Here is a 24,590-nt window from a genome sequence, read left to right as displayed (position 1 = left end):
TAAATTCTAGCCTATATAGAATTTATAACCAGTTTTTAAGTATTTGTTTACAAAACAATCTTTTGACAGAATAGACATATTCTGAAGAATGTATATTAATTGCAGAGATCCTGAACATATCCTGATTTTTATATGCTCTTGAGTCCTAACTCAAAAAAGTCATTTATTACATGGTAACAGATTGTATTTGATTTACAAATAATTTATATGTGTCATAATTCATTTGTCGAATATAAATTCCAGAAAAGATGTTCCCAGGCTGTTGTCTGTTTTAATGCACCTCATGAAAGTTTTATTACTTCTTTTAACCAGAAAACAGCAACAGCATCAGAAGCATATTACAAAGCTAATATGTTACCAAATAGGCATTTTTTTCATATATGCAATATAAATTTATTAATGCAAATGCAACCACAAACTTGGACAAAACAATAATACCCTTTTATATATTATACATAATATATAGTTACATTTAAATATCTAATTTATATTTAAATTATATTTTATAAAGTACCAGGTGTTCAAGATTATTTTACATTTATTTAATTTGATTGGCTTACCTGCATCTTGCCATTCACTCTTATTATTTAATTTACTGTGTTAATTCATATGGTTAGGTAAGTTGACTGCAAATGCAGTAATATCCACATATTAAACTATAATGTTAAAATATTGCTAGATCATTTATAAGTAATGTATAAGAGCTTTCCATTAGGGAGAAACTAGGAAATGCAGTCATTTAGGCTAATGCTGCAGTTGGGGTTCAAAAGAAAAAGAATCAAAGCTATAAATTATATCCCAGGCAGGAATGGGTTCTAAAAAATGTTACTACCGTTTCTGTGGGCACGGCTTTTTTGTGAGTGTGTTTGATGGTCAAGTGACTGAGTGGGTGTGGCCAACTTGATGTCACTCATGCACACACAGTTACATGATCCCCTACCAAGACATGTCCGTGTCTTTTTTTTTTTTTTGACACTGTGGCCGCATATCCATGTCACATATCCATGGGGTGGCGGTGGTCATCTTGGCTTTCCCTCTTACTCTTCTTGGCTGAAAAGTGCCCCCTCTCACCTCTGATGTGCCTTCCCCATGGGCTTGCAGCCAGACCTACCCCACTCCTGCTGGTGCATTAAGCTGGCCCAGCCAGGTCCCATCTGTGAGATGTGCGTGCAGGAGAAAGCTTCCCTATGGACATCGAGGGTGATTTCACTGAGGATGCGCCAAGACCCCCAGTCAAGAAAATGATCCTGTTTCTGTGGCCCAATAGCTACAGCTTTTTGGCTGGGAAGGGTATGGAAGGAAAGCACGAAGCAGCTTTCTTCTCACCGGCTGACTTATTGCTGAGCTCCTGGAGAGCCATGCTCAGGCTAGCCTGCATGAGTGTGGAGCCAGCCAATGGTGAGTCAGGCAGGCAAGAGGTGATGGCAATGGCAGAGTCTGGCACTCAGGGAGGGCAAAGTTAGTACACTCCCAGCCACACCCTGCACTACCTCCACCTGCTCACATCAGATGCAGCCCTGACATGTCAAGGAATTGTGTGGAACCTCCTGTATGCTGCACCCCACTCTCACCACCTCTGGCCTTTGCCCGTGCCTCCCTGCCATTTTCAGCTGCCCACCTCCTTGGCCGGCTGGTCTGGCTGGTGATATTGCTAGCTCAAGTTTCAAGTCCTCATAGATTATTCGGATTCCCAGGAAGCCTAATCCAACTATTGGCATCCCCCTCCCCACGAAGGGTGCAAGTTGTGCAGCCCTTCACTCTGAATCAGAGCCCACTGAGCTGTGCAGGGCAGGTAGCATTAAGTAGTGGCTGGGGCACAAGAAGGGGCAGCTGGGGAACCAGAGCTCTCTCTATGCCAATGCCAGGAGAGGCATGTGCCAAAGTGTAGCGGGAGCCACCCAGTCCCTCGCTCACTATGTTCTGGATCCAATTGCACTGCGGGATAGCAGCCAAACCCTGAGAGTGGATGCGCTTTTCTGGAAGTCTCTCCGTTACCCAGGCAGCACACTCTGGTACACTCTGACTCGAAGCGAAGGCCCTTGGGGCTGTGAATGTTGCTGCTGCTGCTAGGCAAACCCAGCAAGAATCTGCACAGCCCAGCCGCTGCACCAAGCCTGACCCCCCACAACACAGGAGAAGGCAGTGGAAGAACAGGGTGGCAATAGGAAAGGGCAGTGGTGGTGGGGACAGTGCTTCATGGGAACCTGGTCGCGGATGGAAGGGTGCCACTGGCCCGGAAAGGTTCTACCAGGTTGCGAGGGCTGCCAGGCTGCCCTCTCTTCCTGTCGTCATAGCCTTCAGGAGATGCTGGTCAGGGGCGGGAGTCTTCTAACCACTGTGTGAAGGTTGCCGGGCTGCCCTCTTCCTTTCTGGCGGGAGGTTTTTAACCATTGTGCCGAGGTTGCTAGGCTGCCCTCTGTCCCCCCCAGCCCCGCAACCTTCTGGAGATGCTGGCCAGGATGGGAGGCATCTAACCACCTCACAAAGATTGCCGGGCTGCCCTCTGTTCCTTCCCCCATCCTCACAACTTTCAGGGGACATTGGCCCAGCAAGGAGGGATAAGCGCAAATGCTTATCTGTGTGTAGGCAGGAGGAGGCAGTTCTGTGGATGCACATGGTGAAGGCGAGGCAGAACAAGCACGTGCAGAAGCAAAACCCAGCAAAAAATAGGGGGGAGCCAAAAACAAGATGGTGGCGCATGTATTTATTTATTATTTGGATTTGTATGCCGCCCCTCTCCGAAGACTCGGGGCGGCATACAAATGTATGGTGCCAAAAGGTCATCTTCTGCACAGCTTTTGCAACCAGCAAAAAATAGGGAAAAAAAAAAAAGATGGTGTCCACGGACTGACAATGACAAAATTGGTTCTGCGACATCATCATGACATCATCAGCTGGCCGCAACTAGTTTCGGAGAACCAGTCCAAACAGGAAGAAACCCATCTTGATCCCAAGCTATGTTTGGATATGTTAAATGAAGTATTTTCAATAAGAGAGTAGGTTTAGGCCAAAAATAGACTATTTGTCTCTTTCTTGCATGTCCAGGGGATCATATTTTAATTAGTTTGGAGTTAGCATTAAGTACAAATTCTAAACTGTGGCTACTCATAATTATTGATAGTAATAATAATGATATCTAATAACCACAGTTTGAAGTTATTTGCTCCAATAAACACAATTAATATTTTAATGGTGCTTTCAGGCTTAATTTTTTTAAAGGAATAGAAAAGATTAAGCTCTATCTTTATTTTATTTAGACAGATAATTTTTCTTCCTTAAAAATAATATTAATGATAATACAGTGAAACAGTGAAACAAATCGATAAATCAATACACAATTATAAAGATTAAAAAGTGGTTAGAGCCACCTCTTTCATAGAAGTAGGGTTGGTAAAACAGAGTTTTTTGGAGGTGCACAGAAGTTTAGCATAATATGGTTTTGTGTGCTTGTTCAACTGTGATTAGTTGAAGACACTGTAAATGATCTAAATAACATCTTCTAATTCAGATTATCATGTCCAATGACTTCATAGTAGGTGTTGAGTAAGCATAACAGTGACTGAAAGGAACCTGTAGAACCCACAACTCAGTTATTGTGAGTTTAAGATATATATGTGAGTAGAAAAATGACAGTACTGTGTTCTAGATTCCCAATTACAGATTCCCAGTCCCTCAAAATCAGAATTGAGCCCATAACACGAATAGTCCTAATGATTATTGAAACTGCACGGTAAGCAGCCTCTAAATTACTTTCCTGAATATTAGCAGTTAGCCAGTCTTTATTAAAAGCAATTTGATCTAGCAGCTTTCTTTTAGAAGTGGACTTGCTGTTGTTTTCTCTAAAACATTTCATATCTGTCTCTTTATAATGGATATCTTTATCACTCACTGCTTTCAGGCAGCCTGTCCATCTGTTATTCAGTTAGATACAAGCAGCTAAGAAAGAAAGTTTGAAAAGATACGATATTGCACACAGCTTCAAACATCCTCTCCATTATGCTCAGAGTTCAAAAATTAAAATTTATCTCAAAGTTGGATTAAATTGGTCATTGAATACCTAATTCAAATTCACAAACAATGAAGGCATCATATTGAAAGCCTTAAAACTGTACAAACCCTCCTGAGCTCCGCTAAGCCTTCTTTGTCACCTTTATTGCACCATAATAGCAAAAGGAACATGTTCAAAATGACATTTGGTCATCTTTCAAGAATATTTCTGCATATTAGCCATCTTCAGACTTGCTTGCCAATAGATCCTTCTTTTCTTGTTCTGAGAAAATAGAAATCTTCAAGGAATTATCTAAAAGTTCTGCCACTATTTCCTAAGAAGCATGGAGCAAAAAACTAAGATCCTATTGGTAATAAAGTTGCTCATATGAATCAGTGATCTGTGATATCCCAAAGAGAAATGCTTCAGAATTATTCCTGTCATCCAGAAGATAACTTGGAGTGTTTAAGAATTCTTCACATTCCATGTTTATGAGGGTGGATTAGTATCCCTTAGATATATCAGTGGAAGAATAACAAATGGATCCTGTTTTGAAGTTCTATTTCTTATATCAGTAGCAAGTAAATTATTGCTAAAGCTGTTGAAGAGTACTTGTCCTCATTAATGGTCATGTTTATCTTTAATTCAATTTATACTGTATAGCCTCGGGTTTATAAAAGTCCTGAACATTTAAAAAAATTATTAATTCACAATAATGTGATTTTGATTGTGATTTTTAACAACATTTTTTTAAAAAACAAAAAAGCATGTCTGCTTGATAGAAGTAAACATGAGACTGATTCATTGATACTGATATTATAGGAAATATTCAAGAAGTTATCCTGCAAGAACACTTGGAAAAAGAAGATGAAATTCTAGTTTCTTTGGCTGGGCTGAAGCAGGTATGAAAGAAAAGTAATGTAATTTTAATGTGTATTGATATATAAATCTTAATATTACATTTAAAAAATCAGTGCAGACGAAAATTAAATTTATCTAGACTATTCGTAATGCTGTTGTCTTAGAATACCAGATAGATTTTCTCTGGAAACATACCTTGATTGACTGAAATACCCTCCCATTTTAATTGTTACTTTCCTTATATTCATTAGCAGCCGGAGCATTCCATTATCTTATTCTGTGATAATAGCATTCTTACAGGAATTATCTAAAAGTGCTGCCACTATTTCTACCCAAATTTTGCCCATCTGTTTCCATTCCCCCTTCCCATTATTATGCAATAGTGTGGCTTCTACTGTGTACAGTCAGGGGGATAGAATCATAGTAGAGCACTTTACCTTCATCTCAATGATCCCCAGTTTTCCCTAGATGCTGTTCAAAGCTAAAATGTCAGATGCAAAACATATGAACTTCCAATTCAAGATGATGATGATATTGTTGTTGTTGTTGTTGTTGTTATCATTACCACCACCACCATCATCATACTTGCATGGTATGTCAGCATTAGAATGAGTTGTAATATTTTATTCTTTTCAATGCATTTGCCTTGTCTAATTTGACTAAGATTCGTGAGCTCCCTAAAACTTTTACTGAGAAACACTGTTGGCCATTTTGTACATGTTTTAATCAGTTAAGATAGTTGATGATAGGATAGTTCTCTCTGGAGAATCTAGGTAACCTTTTTTAGAATTCATCCAAAGCATGCATTTATGTTCTTATCTTCAACAGATTAAGGATATTCTGAAAGGCTCCCTCCGTTTCAATCAGAGTCAATTGGAAGCAGAAGAGAATGAACAGATTACAATAGAAGATGATCATTATTGTTCCAGCTCTCAGAGCATGAGGGCAGTTGAAAATATAGAAAACCCCTCAGCTTCAAAGCAGTTTGTCCCTCTACTGAAGGAGGTAAAATGCATGCTTTTCAGTGAAATCCTCAAATAAATGGTATCCATCAAAAATGTATTTCTACAGTTCAAAAATAATTTAAAACTTATATAGACCAAATTTTATGCATTCTTACATGCCAAAAGGTTCAATGAATTTTTGTGTTTTGTAGTTTTAATATTTAGTATTACCTTTTCAGATCTTCTAGGTCAGTGTTTCCCAAACCTTTGACATATGTTTACCCCTTCTATAATTTTCATAACGCTTAGTACTCCTCGTCAAAAAAAATGGACGTATTTTAATAACAATCAAAATATATTTAAATAATGGAATCATAGAGTTGGAAGGGACCTCCAGGGTCATCAGGTCCGACCCCCTGCTCAATGCAGGATTCATTAAACCATCCCAGAAAGATGACTGTCCAGTCTCTGTTTGAAGACCTCCAGTGAAGGCAAGCTCACCACCTCCTGTAGCAAACTGTTCCGCCGGTTTATCACCGTTACCACTAGTTTCTCCCTTGCAGTTTCATTCCATTGTTTCTAATCCTTCCATGTGCTAATGAGAACAATGTTGATCCCTCTGCTCTGTGACAGCCCTTCAGATATTTGTAGACAGCTATCAAGTCTTCTCTCAATCTTTTCCTTTGCAGACTAAACATCCCTAGACCCTTTAACCGTTCCTCATAGGACATAGTTTACAGACCACTCACCATCCTTGTAACTCTCCTTTGAACTTACTCTAGTTCATCAATGTCCTTTTTAAATTGGGGCCCTCAGAACTGAACACAGTATTCCAAGTGAGGTCATACCAAAGTACTGTAGAGAGGAATAATTACTTCATATAAATGAGATTCTATGCTCCTTTTGATACATCCCAGGATTGTGTTTGCCTTTTTTCCAGCTGCTTCATACCATTGACTCATGTTTAATCTGCGATCTACCACTACACCCAGGTCCTTCTCACCCATGCTGCTGCTCAGACATATTCCTCCCATTCTATATGTGCTGTTTTCATTATTTTTGCCCAGATGTAGGATCTTGCATTTCTCTCTGTTAAATACCATTCTGTTAGTTTCAGCCCATTGTTCAAGCTTGTCTAGATCTTTTTGAATCCTATCTCTATCTTGTTTAGTATTAGCAACACCACCTAGTCCTGTATCATCAGCAAATTTGATAAGTTTTCCTTCAATCCCTTCATCTAGATCATTTATAAATATGTTAAATAGCACTGGGCCTAGGACAGGCCCTTGTGGTATTCCACTTAAAACATTCTTCCAATTGGATGTGCAACCATTTATTACCACTCTTTGAGTACAATCACTAAGCCAGTTTTGAATCCATCTAACTGTTTTTTTGTCAATCCCATACTTGATCATTTTTTCAATAAGGATGGAATGAGATATTTTGTCAAATGCTTGACTGAAGTCAAGATATACCACATCTACTGCATTTCCCTGATCAACCCATTTGGTAATTCTTGGGCAATTTTTGAGAGAATTGCCCCCACCCACCCAGCTTCTCTGAGCTTTCCCGAATGTTCAAGTGGACCATGTGTCTTTTGGGGAGCACATACTTGTGCAAAAAGTTCTTCTCTACCTTGAACTTCAATAGGTCCAAGTACAGGTCCAGACTTACTGATGAGCATCTTCAAGCCCTACTGAGGGTCGCAACTGCTTCCTCCCTAAAGCCAAATGTGGCTCGGCTATGTGCTGCCATATCTTTAGCAGCAAGAAGTAGGTAGAAGAAGCCATGTTCAAAACAGTTTATATTCAATGTTCCATTCATGTTCAGAAAGTTAGATGTTAAAGAACTGTTAATACAGACATTTGAATCTGAATAATAATAATTACATTTCTTTAGTCAGCAACTATATGTGGTTTCTTCAGTCTTATATCTGCTGTATTATTATTATTATTATTTATTTATTTATTTGTCCAATACACAATACATATTTAAGAGAATAGACATGTAGTAATATATATATAAAGAAAAGGATAGAAGAAAAAATTTAAAAATAGAGGAGAAGATATGTGAAAGGAAGATAAGATATATGAGATAAAGGAGAGACAATTGGACAGGGGATGAAAGGCACACTGGTGCACTTATGTACGCCCCTTACTCGCCTCTTAGGAACCTGGAGAGGTCAATTGTGTATAGTCTAAGGGAAAAATGTTGGAGGTTAGCGGTTGACACTACTGAGTCCGGTAATGAGTTCCACGCTTCGACAACTCGATTACTAAAGTCATATTTTTTACAGTCAAGTTTGGAGCGGTTAACATTAAGTTTGAATTTGTTGCATGCTCTTGTTTTGTTGCGGTTGAAGCTGAAGTAGTCATTGGCAGGCAGGACATTGCAGCATATGATCTTGTGGGCAATACTTAGATCGTGTTTTAGGCGTCGTAGTTCTAAGTTTTCTAGATCCAGTATTGTTAGTCTATTTTCATAGGGTATTCTGTTTTGAGTGGAGGAGTGAGGAGCTCCTCTGGTGAAGTATCTTTGGACATTTTTGAGGGTGTTGATGTCCGAGATGTGGTATGGATTCCAGACAAATGAGCTGTATTAAATGATGGGTCTGGCAAAAGTTTTGTAGGCTCTGGTGAGTAGTGTGAGATTGCTGGAGCAGAAGCTACGTAGGATCAGGTTAACAACTCTAGAAGCCTTTTTGGCGATATTATTGCAGTGGGCTTTGGCACTTAGGTCATTTTGATATTAGTATTCCAAGGTCTTTTACTGAGTGGGGGTTGGCTGTGAGATTTTGTTTATTCAATTTATATATGAGGCTTGGGTTCTTTTTGCCAATGTGGAGGGTAAAATATTTGTTAGTTGATATTTGAAGTTGCCAGGTGTTAGACCAATCTGAGACAAAGTCAAGGTCTGTAATAATAATTACATTTTTATAATATGTAAATATTATTACATTAAATGTAATAATAATTACATTTCTCTAGTCAGCAACTATATGTGGTTTCTTCAGTCCTATATCTGCTTTATTATTATTATTATTATTATTATTATTATTATTATTATTATTATTATCATTTTCATTTTCATTTTATTTATTACTGATTTATTTATTTTTTTCTTATGGATTTGTTAATTTATTTTTATTTTTTAACACAAAATAAGATAAAAAAATTAAGACATTTGATAACATTGAAATGTTTTTGTAAGAGCTTTTCTTCTGGAAAACCTGATGCGGCCCAGCATCACCGAGAGTCTACCTCCAGCAGCCCCCGGGTAAATTGAGTTTGAGACCTCTGATTTAGATGATGAACCATTGAAATGAAAAATAAAACTTATAAAAATGTGTTAAGTCAAAGCACAGTAAGTTTCATTTAACATTACTCTGAAGTAAACTCTGATGCAAGGGCCTTGGGATAAATACTGGTACACTATAGGAAAAAGAGTATTGCTGCAATGGAACCTTTAAATAATTCCATTAAAATTGGAAAAAGCCTTCACTGTCTGTATAAATAAAATATAGAAAATAAAAAGAATTAGAGCTATTAATACAGAAAAACAAATATAATCAAAGCCTATTGGACAGTTTCCGTTAGAATATAGCCATTAAATAAAATTATTTGTTCCAAAGGAATACAAAGAAACGGATACACTGGAATATGGGGTAAAATATCATTTTCTATTCTGGAATTCAAAGAAATTAATTCATCAGTATTGTATAGCAAACCTAATGTAAAATAAATGGACAAACAAAGAGAAGCAAGGCTGCTGTTCATGTCCATTGTTTCCACCCCAAACAAAAAGATGAGCATGATGCCTCAATTGAGAATCTTTCAATGAATGCTGAAGTTTCAGTGATAGGAGACTTGAATTAATTATGTGCCCCTTAGAAGTCAAATGTGATCTAAGGGGAAATTCCTGATTCATCTTGCTGACATTTTTTTCCTTCAGAGGATAAAGAAAAGATGATCATCTGTGCTTGATCTATTATTAACAGTATAAATGTAACTGAACTAGTAGAAAAAGAAAGAACTATGAAAAACTACAGTCCTTGGTTTTATAATTAAATCTATTTAAGGCAACTTTAGTTTAAATGCTTAAGTGGTAACCAGAAAAGTCTAGCTATTTGTCTATTTTTTTTTTCTGTCTGATGATGAATTAGGATTAAGAACATAAGAAGAACCATGCTGAGTTGGGCCAAAGCCCATCGAGTCCAGCATTCTGTGTCACACAGTGGCTCACCAATTGTACATGGGAATCTTGAGCAGAAAGAGAAGACAAAACCCTCCCTTTCCCTTGACCCCCAACAAATGGTACCCAAGGGAATCCTGCCTGCCTCAACATCCATTTCAATAACCACCGATACACTTGGCATCCATGAATCTGTCTAATCCTGCCTTGAAGCTATCCAGGCTGTCATGACCTCTTCTGGAAATTAATTCCATAAACCAATGACCCTCTGTGTGAAGAAATATTTCCCTTTATTTGCCCTCACTTTCTTACCTATGAGCTCTAGGGAGTGCTCCCTCATCCTGGTATTGTGTGGTAGAGATAAGAATTTTTCTCTATCCACCTTTTCTATCACATGCCTGATTTTATACCCTTTGATCACCTCTTAAACATCATTTTTCAAGGCTGAAGAGAACAAGGTGTTGTAACCTGGTTTCATAAGGGAGATGCTCCATTTACTTGATCATTCTTGCTGCCCTTTTTTGCACCTTTTCCAGTTCCATTATATTGTTCTTGAGATACGATGACCAGAACTGTACACAGTACTCCAAATAGGGTCTCATTCAACACTTGCCGACCTGTTTTCAACTCCCTTCCTAATCATGTCAAGCATGGAATTTTGCTTTTTTTTTTTACTGCTGCTGCACACTGGGTTGACATCTTCATTGAGCTGTCCACCAAAACTCCAAGATCCCTTTCTTGGGTCGTCTCAGAAAGCTTGGTCCCCATCAGTTGGTAGGTATAATTTGAATTCTTTGCCCCGATATCCATAACTTTGCACTTATTTAGGTTAAAATGCATTTGCCACTTTGTTGTCCACTCACTCAGTTTAAAGAGATCTTTTTGGAGCTCCTGACAATGAGTTTACCCGGAACAATTTAGTGTCATCAGCAAACTTTGCTACCTCTCTATTTAAGGAGTCAGTTCAAGAAGACTGATAAAGCAGCAGATTTTATCAGAGGAAAAAATTAATTTGGGATGAATCAGTTAGAATATTAAAAAAATATTTCTATTTTTTTAAAGACAGAAAGACCAGTTTGGCTTGGATGGGAGGGTACCTGTACTTTATTCTCAGAATGTCCATGCTGAATATCCTTGTAATATAAATTCTCATTGGCCCCCTTCTGGTTGTTTGTTTACTTTATAGCAAAGGGCTATATCAGAAAACACTCCAATTATATCTCATTCTCATACTATGCTACATGCTAACCTTGATGTATGGTAATTGTTGTTAATTCAGTATCACGCAAAAGTATTAGGCAGTTGTGCAAAATGCTATAATTTTAAGAAAGCTTTAGAAATAAAAGTGTTCATTTTTTCTCAATTAACAAAAATAAAGTAAAGAAACAAAAGAGAAATCCAAATCAAACCAATATTTGCCTTCAAAACAGCATCAAATCTTACCCTTGCACACTTGCAAGGTTGAAATGCATTCATTAACTGAAACAGCAACAGCTGTGTAAGAGGCTTAAAATTAGGTGAGGAACAGACAAATTCTGCGACTAGGGTGAGATTGTGGAAGACAGTTTGATATTACACATCATACATCTTGGCAAAACTGAGCACAAGAACAAGACAAAAGGCATCAGCAAGGTCTCTCTCAGGCAAAGATATCAAAGCGGGCTGGGGTTTTGAAAAAGCACCAGAAGCAGGCAACATTGAGGATCAGGGACACAGTAGTCAGTTAATTAACGAACAGATGAAATATATATCATGTTTGTATCCCTTCAACCATGGAAAATGTCCATCAGTGCCATTAACACAGAACTGGCAGAAACCATTTGGAGCCAGGTACACCCATCTACAGTTCAAAGAAATCTGGCCAGACGTTATCTTCATGGAAGAATTGCAGCCAGAATGTCATACCTCAGATGTGGAAACAAGACTAAGGGACTTAACTATGTATGAAAAGGACCGTTGTGCCTACCTGAATGGTCTTCTCGATGCACTGGAAGGAGAGTCCAACGTGGGTAATTTACCAATCCTATTGGTAGAGACTGAGTTTAATTAACATATTAGCTAGGCACCGCCCCCAGCATCCCCCATGAGCTCAGTTTTAAAAAACGAAGACAATATAATGAAAAATAACTCAAATTTATTTCCAACCATGACTTGCAACATCTAAATTAAGCAAACCAAAATACTCCGGCGTCCCTGGCCAGAACAATGCGGGGTTGGTTTGAACTCTCCTTCCAGTGCATCAAGAAGACTGTTCAGGTAGGTACAATGGTCCTTCTCCACCGCACTTGGAAGGAGAGTCCAACATGGGATATACCAAAGATCAAGTGTCATGGGTGGGAGAAGGCTGCGTCAGGGTCGCTGGAGTGTGGCATACTTGTTGCATGACGTGTCTCCCAAAGGTTGCTTCCGCCGAAGCAAAAGAATCCAACTTGTAGTGGCGAGTAAACATTGATGGGGCAGACCAGGTCGCTCCCCTACAGATGTCATCAGGCTGATGAAGTGGCAGCACTTCGGGTTGAATGGGCTGTTATCCCCGGTGGGGGAGAGCGATCCTTTGCTTTGTACGCCTCCATAATACACTCTCTGAGCCAGCGACTGATGGAATGTGATGACACTTTAAACCCCATCCTTTGTTGTGAAAAGGAGATAAACAACATTTCAGTTTTCTAAACCATTCCGTCCTTCTAATATAGATCTTCAGTGCCCGTCTGACATCTATCTTGTGCCATCTTAGTTCTGTGGGATGGTTACCACGAGCACAAAAATCTGGAAGTATGAGTTCCTGTTTCCTATGAAAGGTAGTATTCACTTTCGGTATAAAGGAAGGGTCCAATCTAAGAACAACCCTATCTGGGTGAAAAACACAGAGATCTGGGTGAACCGATAATGCTGAAAGTTCGGACACTCGACGAGCAGATGTTATTGCCATGAGGAAGGCTGTCTTAATAGACAGCAACCGTAGTGATACTGATCTCAGAGGCTCAAACGGGGTCCCATGTGTGCCCATAACACGAGTGAGAGGTCCCACGTTGGGAATCTGGATTGGCGGGGGATGTTGATTAAAGGCTTCCCGGAGGAAATCCTTCACCCATGGATGGTGAGACAACGATCGGGCCTCTGCGATTCAAATAATTGTTGAGAGGGCTGCCACCTGTCTTCTTAGGGTATTAGGGGCCAAACCCCATTCAATCCCCACCTGTAAGAATTATAGAACTGGAATTACTGATGCCTCTCTAGGGTTGATCTGTTGTTTGGCACAAAACTTACAGAAGGCTGACCATGTCGCTTGGTACACTTTGGAAGTCGATGGACGACGGGCGGCTTGCATGGTGGCTATAACTCTTTTAGGTATTTGATGGTTCCTCAGTCTGTTCCTCTCAAGTGCCAGACGGTCAGCTGGAGATTGGGGATCTGGGTGGTAAATGCTCCCCTGACTGAGAGATATGACCTGATCCGGGATCCTCCATGGGGGAGATACTGATAGTGCCACCAGGTCCAAGAACATTGGCGGCGTGGCCAATGAGGTGCCATCATTAACACTTCTGGATGATGTTTGTTGGAGGAAATGTGTATAGTTGACCCTGAGGCCATGGGGATAGTAGGGCGTTGACTCCCTCTGCCCTCGGTGCAGGAAAACAAGAGTAAAACCTCGGGAGCTGGGTGTTGATGTGGGTGGCAAAGAGATCCACTAATGGGAGCCCAAATTAATGAACTATTCCCTGAAATAGTTCTGGGTCCAGCTGCCATTCCAAAGAATCCAGTGTAGCCCTGCTCAGCCAGTCTGCCTGGATATTGCTGGTTCCGGCAATGTGTTCTGCTGGTAAAGACTCTAAGTGATTCTCAGCCCAGTTGAAGAGGGCCGTTGTTTCGGCCATGAGGCGATGCGACTTTGTGCCCCCTTGATGGTTTAGGTGGGCCCTGGTTACGACGTTGTCTGTTAGCACTAGTACATGTCTGGCTTGAACCAATGTGGTGAAAGTTTGTAGAGCAAGAAAAACTGCTTTGAGCTCCAGGAAGTTGATATTGACGGGGTTCAGATCTTTGGCTGACCAAAGTCCTTGAGCCATGAGAGGGCCAATGTGAGCTCCCCAGCCCGATAGCATTTGAAGCAGGAAGGAACATAGTACATCTCTAGTGACATTGGGGGAAAGATCAAAAGCAACATGAGAAAATATTATTTTACTGAAAGAGTAGTAGATCCTTGGAACAAACTTCCAGCAGACGTGGTAGATAAATCCACAGTAACTGAATTTAAACATGCCTGGGATAAACATATATCCATCCTAAGATAAAATACAGAAAATAGTATAAGGGCAGACTAGATGGACCATGAGGTCTTTTTCTGTCGTCAGACTTCTATGTTTCTATGACATGACTTGGAAAACAGAAACAGCCCCTACAACTTTAAGCTTCATAATTAAGGCCCTTGAGTGTGCAGAAATGACCAAAATGACTTTGGAATTACAGGAAAAAGATAAATCTGAACTCTACAAAATATGGGAAAATTGGTACAAATGGTTCAAACAGAAAAAAATGTGTTAAAAAATTAAAGGAAAAGCAAAATTAGACACTCCTTCCTTTTGTACCCAAATAAAATGAAAATATAGAAACATTGCACCATAACTCAGTGGAACACAAAACCCCTAAAAATGAATCTGTATCTTCCTCAGAAATATGCAAAATGTATACAACATAATATACAGAAAACAAACACACAATTCCACACATTAGATTTAAACATCTAATGCAGTATTAGGTTGCTTGATAGTGATAGTCAATACTGTAATATGGTTGACAAATTATGTCTTCTATATAACAAATAAATATATGTATGTCTTGAAAGAAAATATTAACTGAAGATAAGCAAATAACTATCTATATGCATATATAGAATACCACTGAAACTGAATAAGTTGTTGTTGTTTAAGTTTATATGCTCATTTGTCTGTCTATCTTGTTTGTTTTCTTTCTTTGTATGTTGTTTGTTTAAATTGTTTTTCTTTTCTTTTCATTTTTATATGTGGAAACTTAATAAAGATTATTCTTTTTTAAAAAAAAATCTTGGATTACTAAAGATGCTGTAGAAACCTTTGTTTCTGAAAATGAGTTGGGAAAACAAATGTATATATCAAGTTTTACATTTTAAACTTCTGCATTAACGCTATTTCTGAACATTTTCTTTGCCATTTAGTACTTATACTAAACCTATTGTTTTTTATATTGTAAATCACTGAGGACCACGTCATAGTGACATTTTCCATGAATAAAATCATCATACAAGAAAACAAAGTGCACTCAATAAAAATGCAGAAATATTTTGCAGTTAAGAAGCTTAGGAAATTTTCTAAATTCTATGCATGTTTCTATTAAGAAATGGAACATCTCTACTTGATAAACCAACTCATCCTTTATGATCTGTAGGAGAGGTGCTGCTTAAAGAGTTTCCATCTAGGACCCCCTTTATATGTACCTTTTTTGGCATGTAACTTTATGCGGAAGCAATGGTGGAGGCATCACCAACCACAGCTGTAGAGGTATGTGGCAGCTGTGATTATGGCTGCTGTAGCTGCAACCTAAGGAATGAGCATTATCACTTAAGCATGATCATTTAACTATTCTTTTCTCTTTCACAGGCTACTGATCATCCAGGTAGAACTCCTATTGAAAGACACGATGATGATTACATCCTAGTTTCTAAAAAGGAAGGAAACATTGTCTCTGCTTCTGACCAAGAACAGACTCTGACAGCTTCCCAGGATATGAACATGAAGATTGAAGCCCCATGTCACACTTCTTTAGCCTTCACTGATCCACTGCTGGGATCTATATCTGTCTCTTCAAGTAACCTCAGTTCTAGTTCTGATGATAGTAGCAGTAATAACAGCAAGGATTCTGATTTTACAATTGTTAGCCCTCTTGAAATGTAAGAAAGTTATTTAAGAAGTTAGCCTCAAGACTTGATCTTTTGGGATTCCAGATTTATAAGGCTAAATGTGTCAGTGCACAGATACCATACCACAGATGCGTTAACTAGAAACTAAAACAACATACATGTAATGATTGCCTTTAAAATACACACATGTAATACCAAGATGTAATACATGAGTACAGATACAGTGGGGGTTGGGTATTTAGTCAGACGCCAATTGTGCAAGTTCTCCCACTTAAAAAGATGAGAGAGGCCTATAATTGACATCATAGGTAGACCTCAACTATGAGAGACAAAATGAAAAAAAACACATCCAGAAAATCACATTGTCTGATTTGGAATGAATTTATTTGTAAATTAGGATGGAAAATAAGTATTTGGTCACCTACAAACAAACAAGATTTCTGGGTCTCACAGACCTATAACCTCTTCTTTAAGAGGCTCCTCTGTCTTCCACTCATTACCTGTAGTAATGGCACCTGTTTGAACATGTTACCAGTATAAAAGACACCTGTCCACAACCTCAAACACACTCCAAACTCTACTATGGTGAAGACCAAAGAGTTGTCAAGAGATACCAGAAACAAAATTGTAGCCCTATACCAGGCTGCGAAGACTGAATCTGCATTAGGCAAGCAGCTTGCAAATAAATTCATTTCAAATCAGACAATGTGACTTTCGGGATGCGTTTTCTCTTTTTGTCTCTCATAGTTGAGGTCTACCTATGATGTGACTTATAGGCCTCTCTCATCTTTTTAAGTGGGAGAACTTGCACAATTGTTGTCTTACTAAATACTATTTTTCTCCACTGTACTTGTTGATTTACTCCAGTTAACAGATTTTTGAAACCTTGAATTGCATAATCTCATGAATTTACCTGCTCAAAAATAGGGAAACAAATGAATATAAAAATAATTTCAGAGGCTATGAGTAGAATCAGATATTCCTGTCATCAGACAAGAGGAATACATTTTTCAAGTTACATACATCTACTTGTCTGATGTTGCCTACTGAATCATTTTGCAAAGTAGAAAACAGTCATAATCACTTTATAGATGGTGCCAAACCAATAGCTACTGTTTATGCAAATATTCATCCTTATAAGGTAATACAAATTAATACAAATTCAGTGCCTTGAAACAGTTGGGGTTATAGCTGTACTAGTCCTGAATTTGTTTCCTAACATCTGGGATGTATTTTTAGTTATTTCAAGACTTCTGTCATCCTATTTTGTCTAAGAGAAAAGTTTATTGAGAATCTTAATGCTACAGTATCCTTAACCATTTAGAAAAGTCATTTTAAAATGTTATTTAAAGTTATCTTTTTGCACTTAGGACAGCAAGATTCCTAAGTGTTTGTATGATTCAAGTCAAAGACAGAATTTCTCTGTCAGCACTATAGAGAATTAGGGTTTTTTTTGGGTGGTGGTGGTGGATTTTAATAAATAATGATAGAAATAGATACAGACATCAACCTTATGGAACAACCCAAAATCTAGACTTTATTGAAGAACTCTAACTTCTAATTGGATTCCTTTTGTTCATGCAGCCATTTGCTTGTAGCCACTTGCTAACTTCATTGGCTCAGAGAGGAAAGAAGTAATGTATTAAGGTTAATTGGTCAAAATCATGGCCTTATGTTTGCCTTTCTTCCTCATATATGATATTCATTCTAAGGAAATTGCATTTTCAAATTGTTTTGTTGCTTGCAAGTTGAATGCTATTTAACTACGTAGAGAAATGGGTCTTGAAAACCAATATATACTTTTAATATTCCAGAAAATTGGAATACAAGCTTTCTCTAGATCTAATTAAAAAGAGACACATTTGTTCAATAATTTAGCCTCCAAAAACTATTTCTCTTCTGGAATAGGCAATCAACAGTTCTTAGAAGACTCTTATAGCAATAGTATAAGCAACCCATTTAAAAACATGGCTTTACTCAAAAATTTAGGTATATTATCTCTTGAACCCTTGGAACTAATGATGACAACAGTATCTAGTATAACATTATCATTTCCCCCTCCTGATTAGTAATATTCTTGGACCTTTATTATTAAGCACAACATTCTCAATATGTTTTATTTTTATTGAACACTCAATAGTGTAACCATAATCATGAGTGAGAGGGTATGAGAATGAAAACACTGATGTATAATAACTTCATTACAATTTCCATGAGCAATTCTTTTCTCTGTGAATATGTCGTGAATCATGATAACCTGATCACAAACTACAGAGAATATGGTTATACAGTGTACAACTCATTTTGAATATTCTAGTAACTTTCTAGATCATACAGATGGAATTTGAAATATTGAAAAATCTACCATTTTTTGAATATGTTTTCAGCTTGATATGGTAAATTTAACTGAATTGACTATCCTAGAATTCATTTGGTTCTCCCCAAAGCCACTTGGATTTATAATGCACTGTCCTTTAGCCATCGTTTTGCATCTATGAATTTTTAATGGCATAAGACTAAAAATATGAAATAATTGTTATTATATATGACAATTACCGGTATATAACACATGTTTGGATAACTTGAATGAGCTATACTCCCTGGTCTTTAAAGTTAAATATAATATTGAGAGTTTCTGTAAAGAGCTTCAGAGTATATAGTTAGTAGAGTTAATGAATAAAGTAATCACATGACTGCTGATTCAAATGAAAAACCTAAAAATGTTCTGGTTATGCAATTTTAAATCTAATACACTCTTATTTAAATGTTCATAAAATAAATCACCTATGATCTTTGTAGATTTATTTAATTTCCTTGATTTTTATAAGAATGCTAAAAGAGGATTACATGACTGATGATTAATTTGACATGACTAACCTTACTCCTTCCTGCCCTGAATTTTTCCTTTCTTACCATACATTAAAAGTGCCATTTAAAGCAAACTTTTTAATAGTAGAAAATGAAATGGAATAGATGAGAAAATAGTAGGTTACCTTGAGCAGAGGTTTGTTCTGTACATTTGTTTGTTTTATTTTATTTTTAAATGTCTGACTCCTTTCAAGGTTCAAATTCTTTTTCTTGTCAGAGCACTTTTTGCTGTAATATGTTTACCTTATTTAGTATATATTTACTTTCTCAATGTTATGCTTCTAGTTTCATATAAATAGCATTTGCTAACAGAAAGGTGAATAATTCCTCTGGAAAATTTAAATATAGCAATGCCATGTGGTAAAACGTAATAATATACAAAATTTCATTTTGCATGACACTAGAAGTGTCAATCAAACAAGATTAGAGCATAATAATACATTGCTTTCTATCAGGTGTATGAAGAATCCTAAATTAAACACCAATTTATTATCTCTCTTAAGTGCAATCTGCTCATCTCAGCTATTGTTAATAGTAAGCTGACAGGTAATAATATATCAAGGATTGTTAGAATTAATATTGATGTTCTAAAATATTTTTCAACCTGTTAGAAACTCTTCTGGATTTTTCACTTCTAAACTACAGTTTTATCTTTTGCATGTCATCCTACATTGCTAAGGAATATCAAGGATAATTTAGTGACTAGATCGGTTCACTTTTAGCTGTGAAGGGTTGTATTTTTTCCTCTGTAAGAAAATTGCTTACTTTATTAAAGAAAGAACTAACATGTACACAACTTGAATTTTGTGTTTTATCTTGCCAAAGTTAAGAGCTATTTTATCTCTTACCCGTCTTAGGAAAGTAGGATTCTCTCCAGTGTTTTTAGTCCATCAAATGATGGTAATAAATAATGTAAAGTACCTTTAAGATACTATATTCTGAAATTGAATGTGCCAATTATCACATCAGTCAGGAAATAAACTTTCTACGTGCAAAGTCCACTGATGCCTTCTATATTTTTGTAAAAAATCAACCCAAAAACTCTAGATCCTTGATGGCGAGCCTATGGCACATAAGCCGTTGCCCTAACTCAGCTCCAGCACCCATATGCATGCCAGCCAGCTGATTTTTGGCTCACATGGAGGCTCTGTGAAGGCATTTTCAACTTCCAGAGGAGGAGGGAGAAGGCATTTTCATCCTCCGCAGACTTCAGGGAAGCCTCTAAAGCCTGAGGAAGGCAAAAAAACAGGCCCACCAGAAGTTGGAAAACAAGCCATTTCCAGGACTCCAGAGGGGCGACGGAGGCCATTTTCGCCATCCCCAGGCATTGAATTATGACTGTGGGCACTCGCACATGCACGATAGCACACACACACGCCAAAAAAGCACTAGGAGTTGTTAATCTAACCTTACGTAGCTTTTTCTCTGGCTACATTGCACTGCTAACCAGAGCATAAAAAACATTTGTTAGACCAATTCTAGAATACAGCTCACCCATCTGGAACCCGCATTGCATATCAGTCATTAACACAATCAAGAGAGTCCAGAAATATTTCACAAGAAGAGTCCTTCATTCCTCTGTTCGCAACAGAATTATTCCACTAGACTTAAAATACTGCACTTAGACAATTTACAACTACATCGCCTCTGATCTGATCTAACTATAGTTCATAAAACCTTATACCAAAATGTCATCTCTGTTAATGACTACTTCAGCTTCAACCATAGCAATACATGAGCAAATAATAGATTCAAACTAAATGTAAACCGCTCTAAACTCCCAGAATTCCTCCATCAGTCATGTTACCTTAGGAATAGGAGTTGAAGTCCACAAGCCTTAAACTTGCCAGGTTTGAAGACGCTTGCACCACTAACCCAGGGGTCTTCAAATTTGACAGCTTTAAGACTAGTGGACTTCAACTCCAAGAATTCCTCTATCAGTCATTCTACCTTAAGAATGGGAGTTGAAGTCCACAAGCCTTAAACTTGCCAGGTTTGAAGACCCTTGCAGTCCTAACCCCTAACCCAGGGGTCTTCCAATTGACAGCTTTAAGACTAGTAGACTTCAATTCCCAGAATTCCTCCACCAGTCATGCTATCTCAGGAATGGGAGTTGAAGTTCACTAGTTTTAAGGTTGTCAAGTTTGAATATCCCTGGGTTAGGGGTTAGGAGTGCAAGGGCCTTCAAACCTGGCAAGTTTAAGGCTTGTGGATTTCAACTCCCATTCCTATTCAGCGCCCCCATTCTCCAATGCTTCTACCTTTCCAAATGTTCAGGAAGGTTGCCAAAAGGAAAGAGGGGAGGGAGAGGAAGAAGCATCAAAAGCCACAAGATGCAACGCAACGTCATCCTGTGATCAAATAAGCAAGCCTGTTGTCCCCTTCATCTTGAAAAGCAGAAGCCCCGTCTGTTTTTTGCCCAACAGCTCCTCAGCCTTCACTTGGACTTAGCAAGTGGCAGTGCCAAAAAAAGCAACTGTAGTCGGGGAGAGGAGGAGGACGAGGATGCCTTACAACCTCCTCTCCTCATTTTTTGCCTGGGCAAAGAATGCCGGAGGCGCCTGTGGCTGCCCTGTACGGAGCTTGTGCCCTCAACACCCAGCTCTGACCATGGTGGCTCCCTTCTCCCTGATGCCAGTGGAGGGAATTCCGCTGTCCCCCCTTGCAACCAGGGCTGGTATGCGCAGGCAGTGGCAGGATGGCCTCAGATGGCAGCGGCAGGCAATGAAGGGTGCTCCGAATGACACTGCCTTAGCCAGGGAGAGGCAGCACCTGCCCACCCCCTGCCACAGCCGCTTGCCTGAGCTGCTTTTTGGCCTGCCAGGAGGGCTCCACGGCCAATGCCCGCCTGTCTCCCATGGGGAGGGAAGCAGCTGAGGGCTGCCAGGCAGCCTCTGGGACAGCTGCCGCCGAAGGATAGGAAAGCTGCTGCTGCCGCTGCTGATAGCCACCCAAACCCCCCCCCCATGCAACATTTGGTGTATAAGACTCACCCAGGTTTTGACATACGCTTTTGAAGTAAAAAGGTGCCTCTTATACACTGAAAAATATGGTAAATAAATAAATAAAATATATGTTTGGGAGTTAACAGTGTGTGTAATGTTGGAGAAAAATATATACAAAGAAAGGAAAGATGGACCTATCCTTTATATTTTTACATATTTTACAAATATTTGATTATGGTTTTATATCACTCTTTCTCTTGAAGAAGCCTATTCCTGTCAGATTAATCCAATACTAACATTAAATTTTTGTTGATGGAGAAAAATTGAAATGTGTGCTTTAATCCTGTTCCTTCATTTCAGTGTCTCTGTTTTATTTGAAGTTCTCACATTATTTTATGAAATCTTTTGATTGTGCAGGATTCTATAAGGGATATTAAGCATCCAGTTTTACTCATATTTAAGAGTTTTTATACATCTGAAGCATGATCAAAGGCAAGAGTGAAGCCCAAATGACTAAATTAAAAATTCTGTCCTTTTCGTATTATGAATTGAAATAGATCACTACATCACATGGTCACATCATACTATTTTGAAAGTAACCACCATGTTGGAAGCAGGGAAGGAAGGGGGGGAGGGAGGAGAAAGAGGGAAAGGAAAGAAAATGATTCTCCAATTACATATCTATAAATCCAAACCAATCAGCAAAATTATAGGGGGGAAAAGCATCCTAACAGGCAGGTTAAATAAAATATAGAAAACAGCCCCTAAGATAAACAAAGATTCACCAAAAACTAAAGAATTTAATTTCTCTAAAGAAAGAAGTAACTTAGTTGCAAAGAAACATAGTTCCAAACTTTCATCTTCTCGCTCTATAAACCAAATCCAACATCCAAATAAATTTTCTATAAAATACATCCTGAAATATTGAAAACATCAAAATAAATATACAGGGATACCTCGTCTTATGAACACCTCTTCATATGAACTTTTTGTGATACAAACCTGGATTTTAAGATTTGTTTGCCTCGTCTTAAGAACCAGTTTTGTCTTACAAACCCAAGGCCGGGTGTGTGGGCTCTCTTACTGTGCGTGTGCTCGCTTACTTCACAGGGATTCCCCTGCCTTGTGACTGTCACCGCCAGGTTTTCCCATTTGCTTCCCACCCCCGTCGGGATTTCCCACCTCCGGACATGCATAAGAAGACAAGCCAGCTGGGTGGGGAGGGGGGCTGAGAGAGAGGGAAGCCACCGCCAACGAAGCCCTTGGGTCTGGAGTCAGCCCTCACCCAGCTGGACATCCCCCCAAGGGCTTCATCTGGGGTGGCTTCCCTCTCTCTCAGCCCCCCTCCCCACCTGGCTGGCTTGTCTTTCGTTCTGAGTTTTTCTTTCGTTCTGAGAGCCGGGTTTTTTGAGGGGGGGGTCAGAGAAGCATGGAGCTGCCCTCCTGGGCTTGGGGCTGCCGAGGAGGGGTGACTACGGACCCCCAGATGGACATCCCCCCCAAGGGCTTTGGCTTCCCTCTCAGCTCCCCTCCCTTCCCACCCTGCTGGCTTGACTTTCCTTCAGAGAGCCAGTAGTCGGGAACAAAGCACGGGTCCCGGCTTTGGGGTTTCTGAGGGGCAGGTCCACCCACAAGGCTCCCTCCAGGCAGCCTGCGCTGTGTCCCCCCCTCCTCCACCCACCCCCGAACAAGGATCCGAATGCCAGCAGTAATGAGGCAAAAGGGGTGAGTTTTGGGATTGCACGCATTATTTGCTTTTACATTGATTTCTATGGGAAACATTGTTTTGTCTTACGAACTTTTCTCCTTACGAACCTGGTCACGGAACGAATTAAGTTCATAAGACGAGGTACCACTGTACTTCATAATTAAAGAAAGCATTTCTTAAATTAAAACATTAAAAGTAAAAGATGCTTTAGAAATGGGATCAGTTCCAGTGTCTATTCTTTGGGTTATGCCACAGCATTGAACAGCCATCCACCCAGCAGCCAATTTCAAAGGATCCCTTTTTATGATCCCACAAACACCACTTGTCCCTTAACAAATGGATTAATTTCCAGATTTTTCTTAATTCCAGAAGTTCTTCAGCTGTAAGATCCCTGCCCAAGCCTCAAAATTAGTTGGGTGCTGCCTACTCCTAAGAGGAAACCGTTCAACTGCCATCTCTCTTCAGTCACCAAAAGTTAACTGAGGCAGTTAAGAGATGGCAGTTGAACAGTATCAGGTCTGTGGAACCAAATGCAAGACCTCAAACAAATAATTAACTCTCATTGTAGTTTATTCATTTTTAACTGTGCATTGAAGAAATTTCCAAAAAATAGTGGGAGGAACTTCTACAAACAAAACTATGCAGTCATGTTTATACATTTCAGAAAAGAAAAAATGATATAGGCTACATATGCATAAATAAGAGATGATGTAATGATACATGTTTATAATTATCAAATATCAATTTACTTCCCCACACTTCTGTTACTATTTTCAAGAAATGATTTGTTGTCTTAAAACTGCTGTTCTATTCATGAAACTGTCACACTTGTTCTGTTCCCAGGTCAATTTGACCCGGACTAAAAAAGGTTTATTTTAAATACTTAAATTTGGGGGGGTTTGAAAGCTTTTTTCACTGGGATACTAATTTGAACATTTCTGAATACAATGAAAGGAAAATTGAAATGAAAAAGTTAATGCTAATTTTTTTATTTTGCTCATAAATGCCCCCCCCCCAATTTTTGTGCAATTAAGTTCATTTTTATTTAGATTTGGCTGCCAGTTCCAACTTTTTTATATACTGTAACTTTTTGCATTGGATTACTAGTTTGAACATTTCTAAACATCATTCTGATGGCGTGTCCCAACCACCCGTAATTACAGGGTAATTGGTCCAAAAAGACATTCACGAC

General features: G+C 38.8%; 1 protein-coding gene across 4 annotated transcripts in view; it reads left to right on the top strand.

Annotated features, from left to right (window-relative positions):
* Nucleotides 1-19,536, top strand: part of TBC1D5 (TBC1 domain family member 5) — a 584,043-nt gene extending 564,507 nt beyond the window's left edge. For all 4 annotated transcript variants that reach the window (XM_070727730.1, XM_070727732.1, XM_070727729.1 and 1 more), the window contains 3 exons: nucleotides 4,811-4,890; nucleotides 5,678-5,854; nucleotides 15,618-19,536. In XM_070727730.1, the coding sequence (XP_070583831.1) occupies nucleotides 4,811-4,890; nucleotides 5,678-5,854; nucleotides 15,618-15,911 (551 nt within the window). In that variant the 3' untranslated portion in view covers nucleotides 15,912-19,536. The remainder of the gene's footprint in view (nucleotides 1-4,810; nucleotides 4,891-5,677; nucleotides 5,855-15,617) is intronic.
* The last annotated feature ends 5,054 nt before the right edge of the window (nucleotides 19,537-24,590 follow it).

This window comes from Erythrolamprus reginae, chromosome Z (genome assembly GCF_031021105.1).
Source record: "Erythrolamprus reginae isolate rEryReg1 chromosome Z, rEryReg1.hap1, whole genome shotgun sequence".
NCBI classification, from domain to species: Eukaryota; Metazoa; Chordata; class Lepidosauria; order Squamata; family Dipsadidae; genus Erythrolamprus; species Erythrolamprus reginae.
The sequence above is the reverse complement of the archived record's forward strand: the minus strand, read 5'-3'. Positions and strand labels throughout refer to the sequence as shown.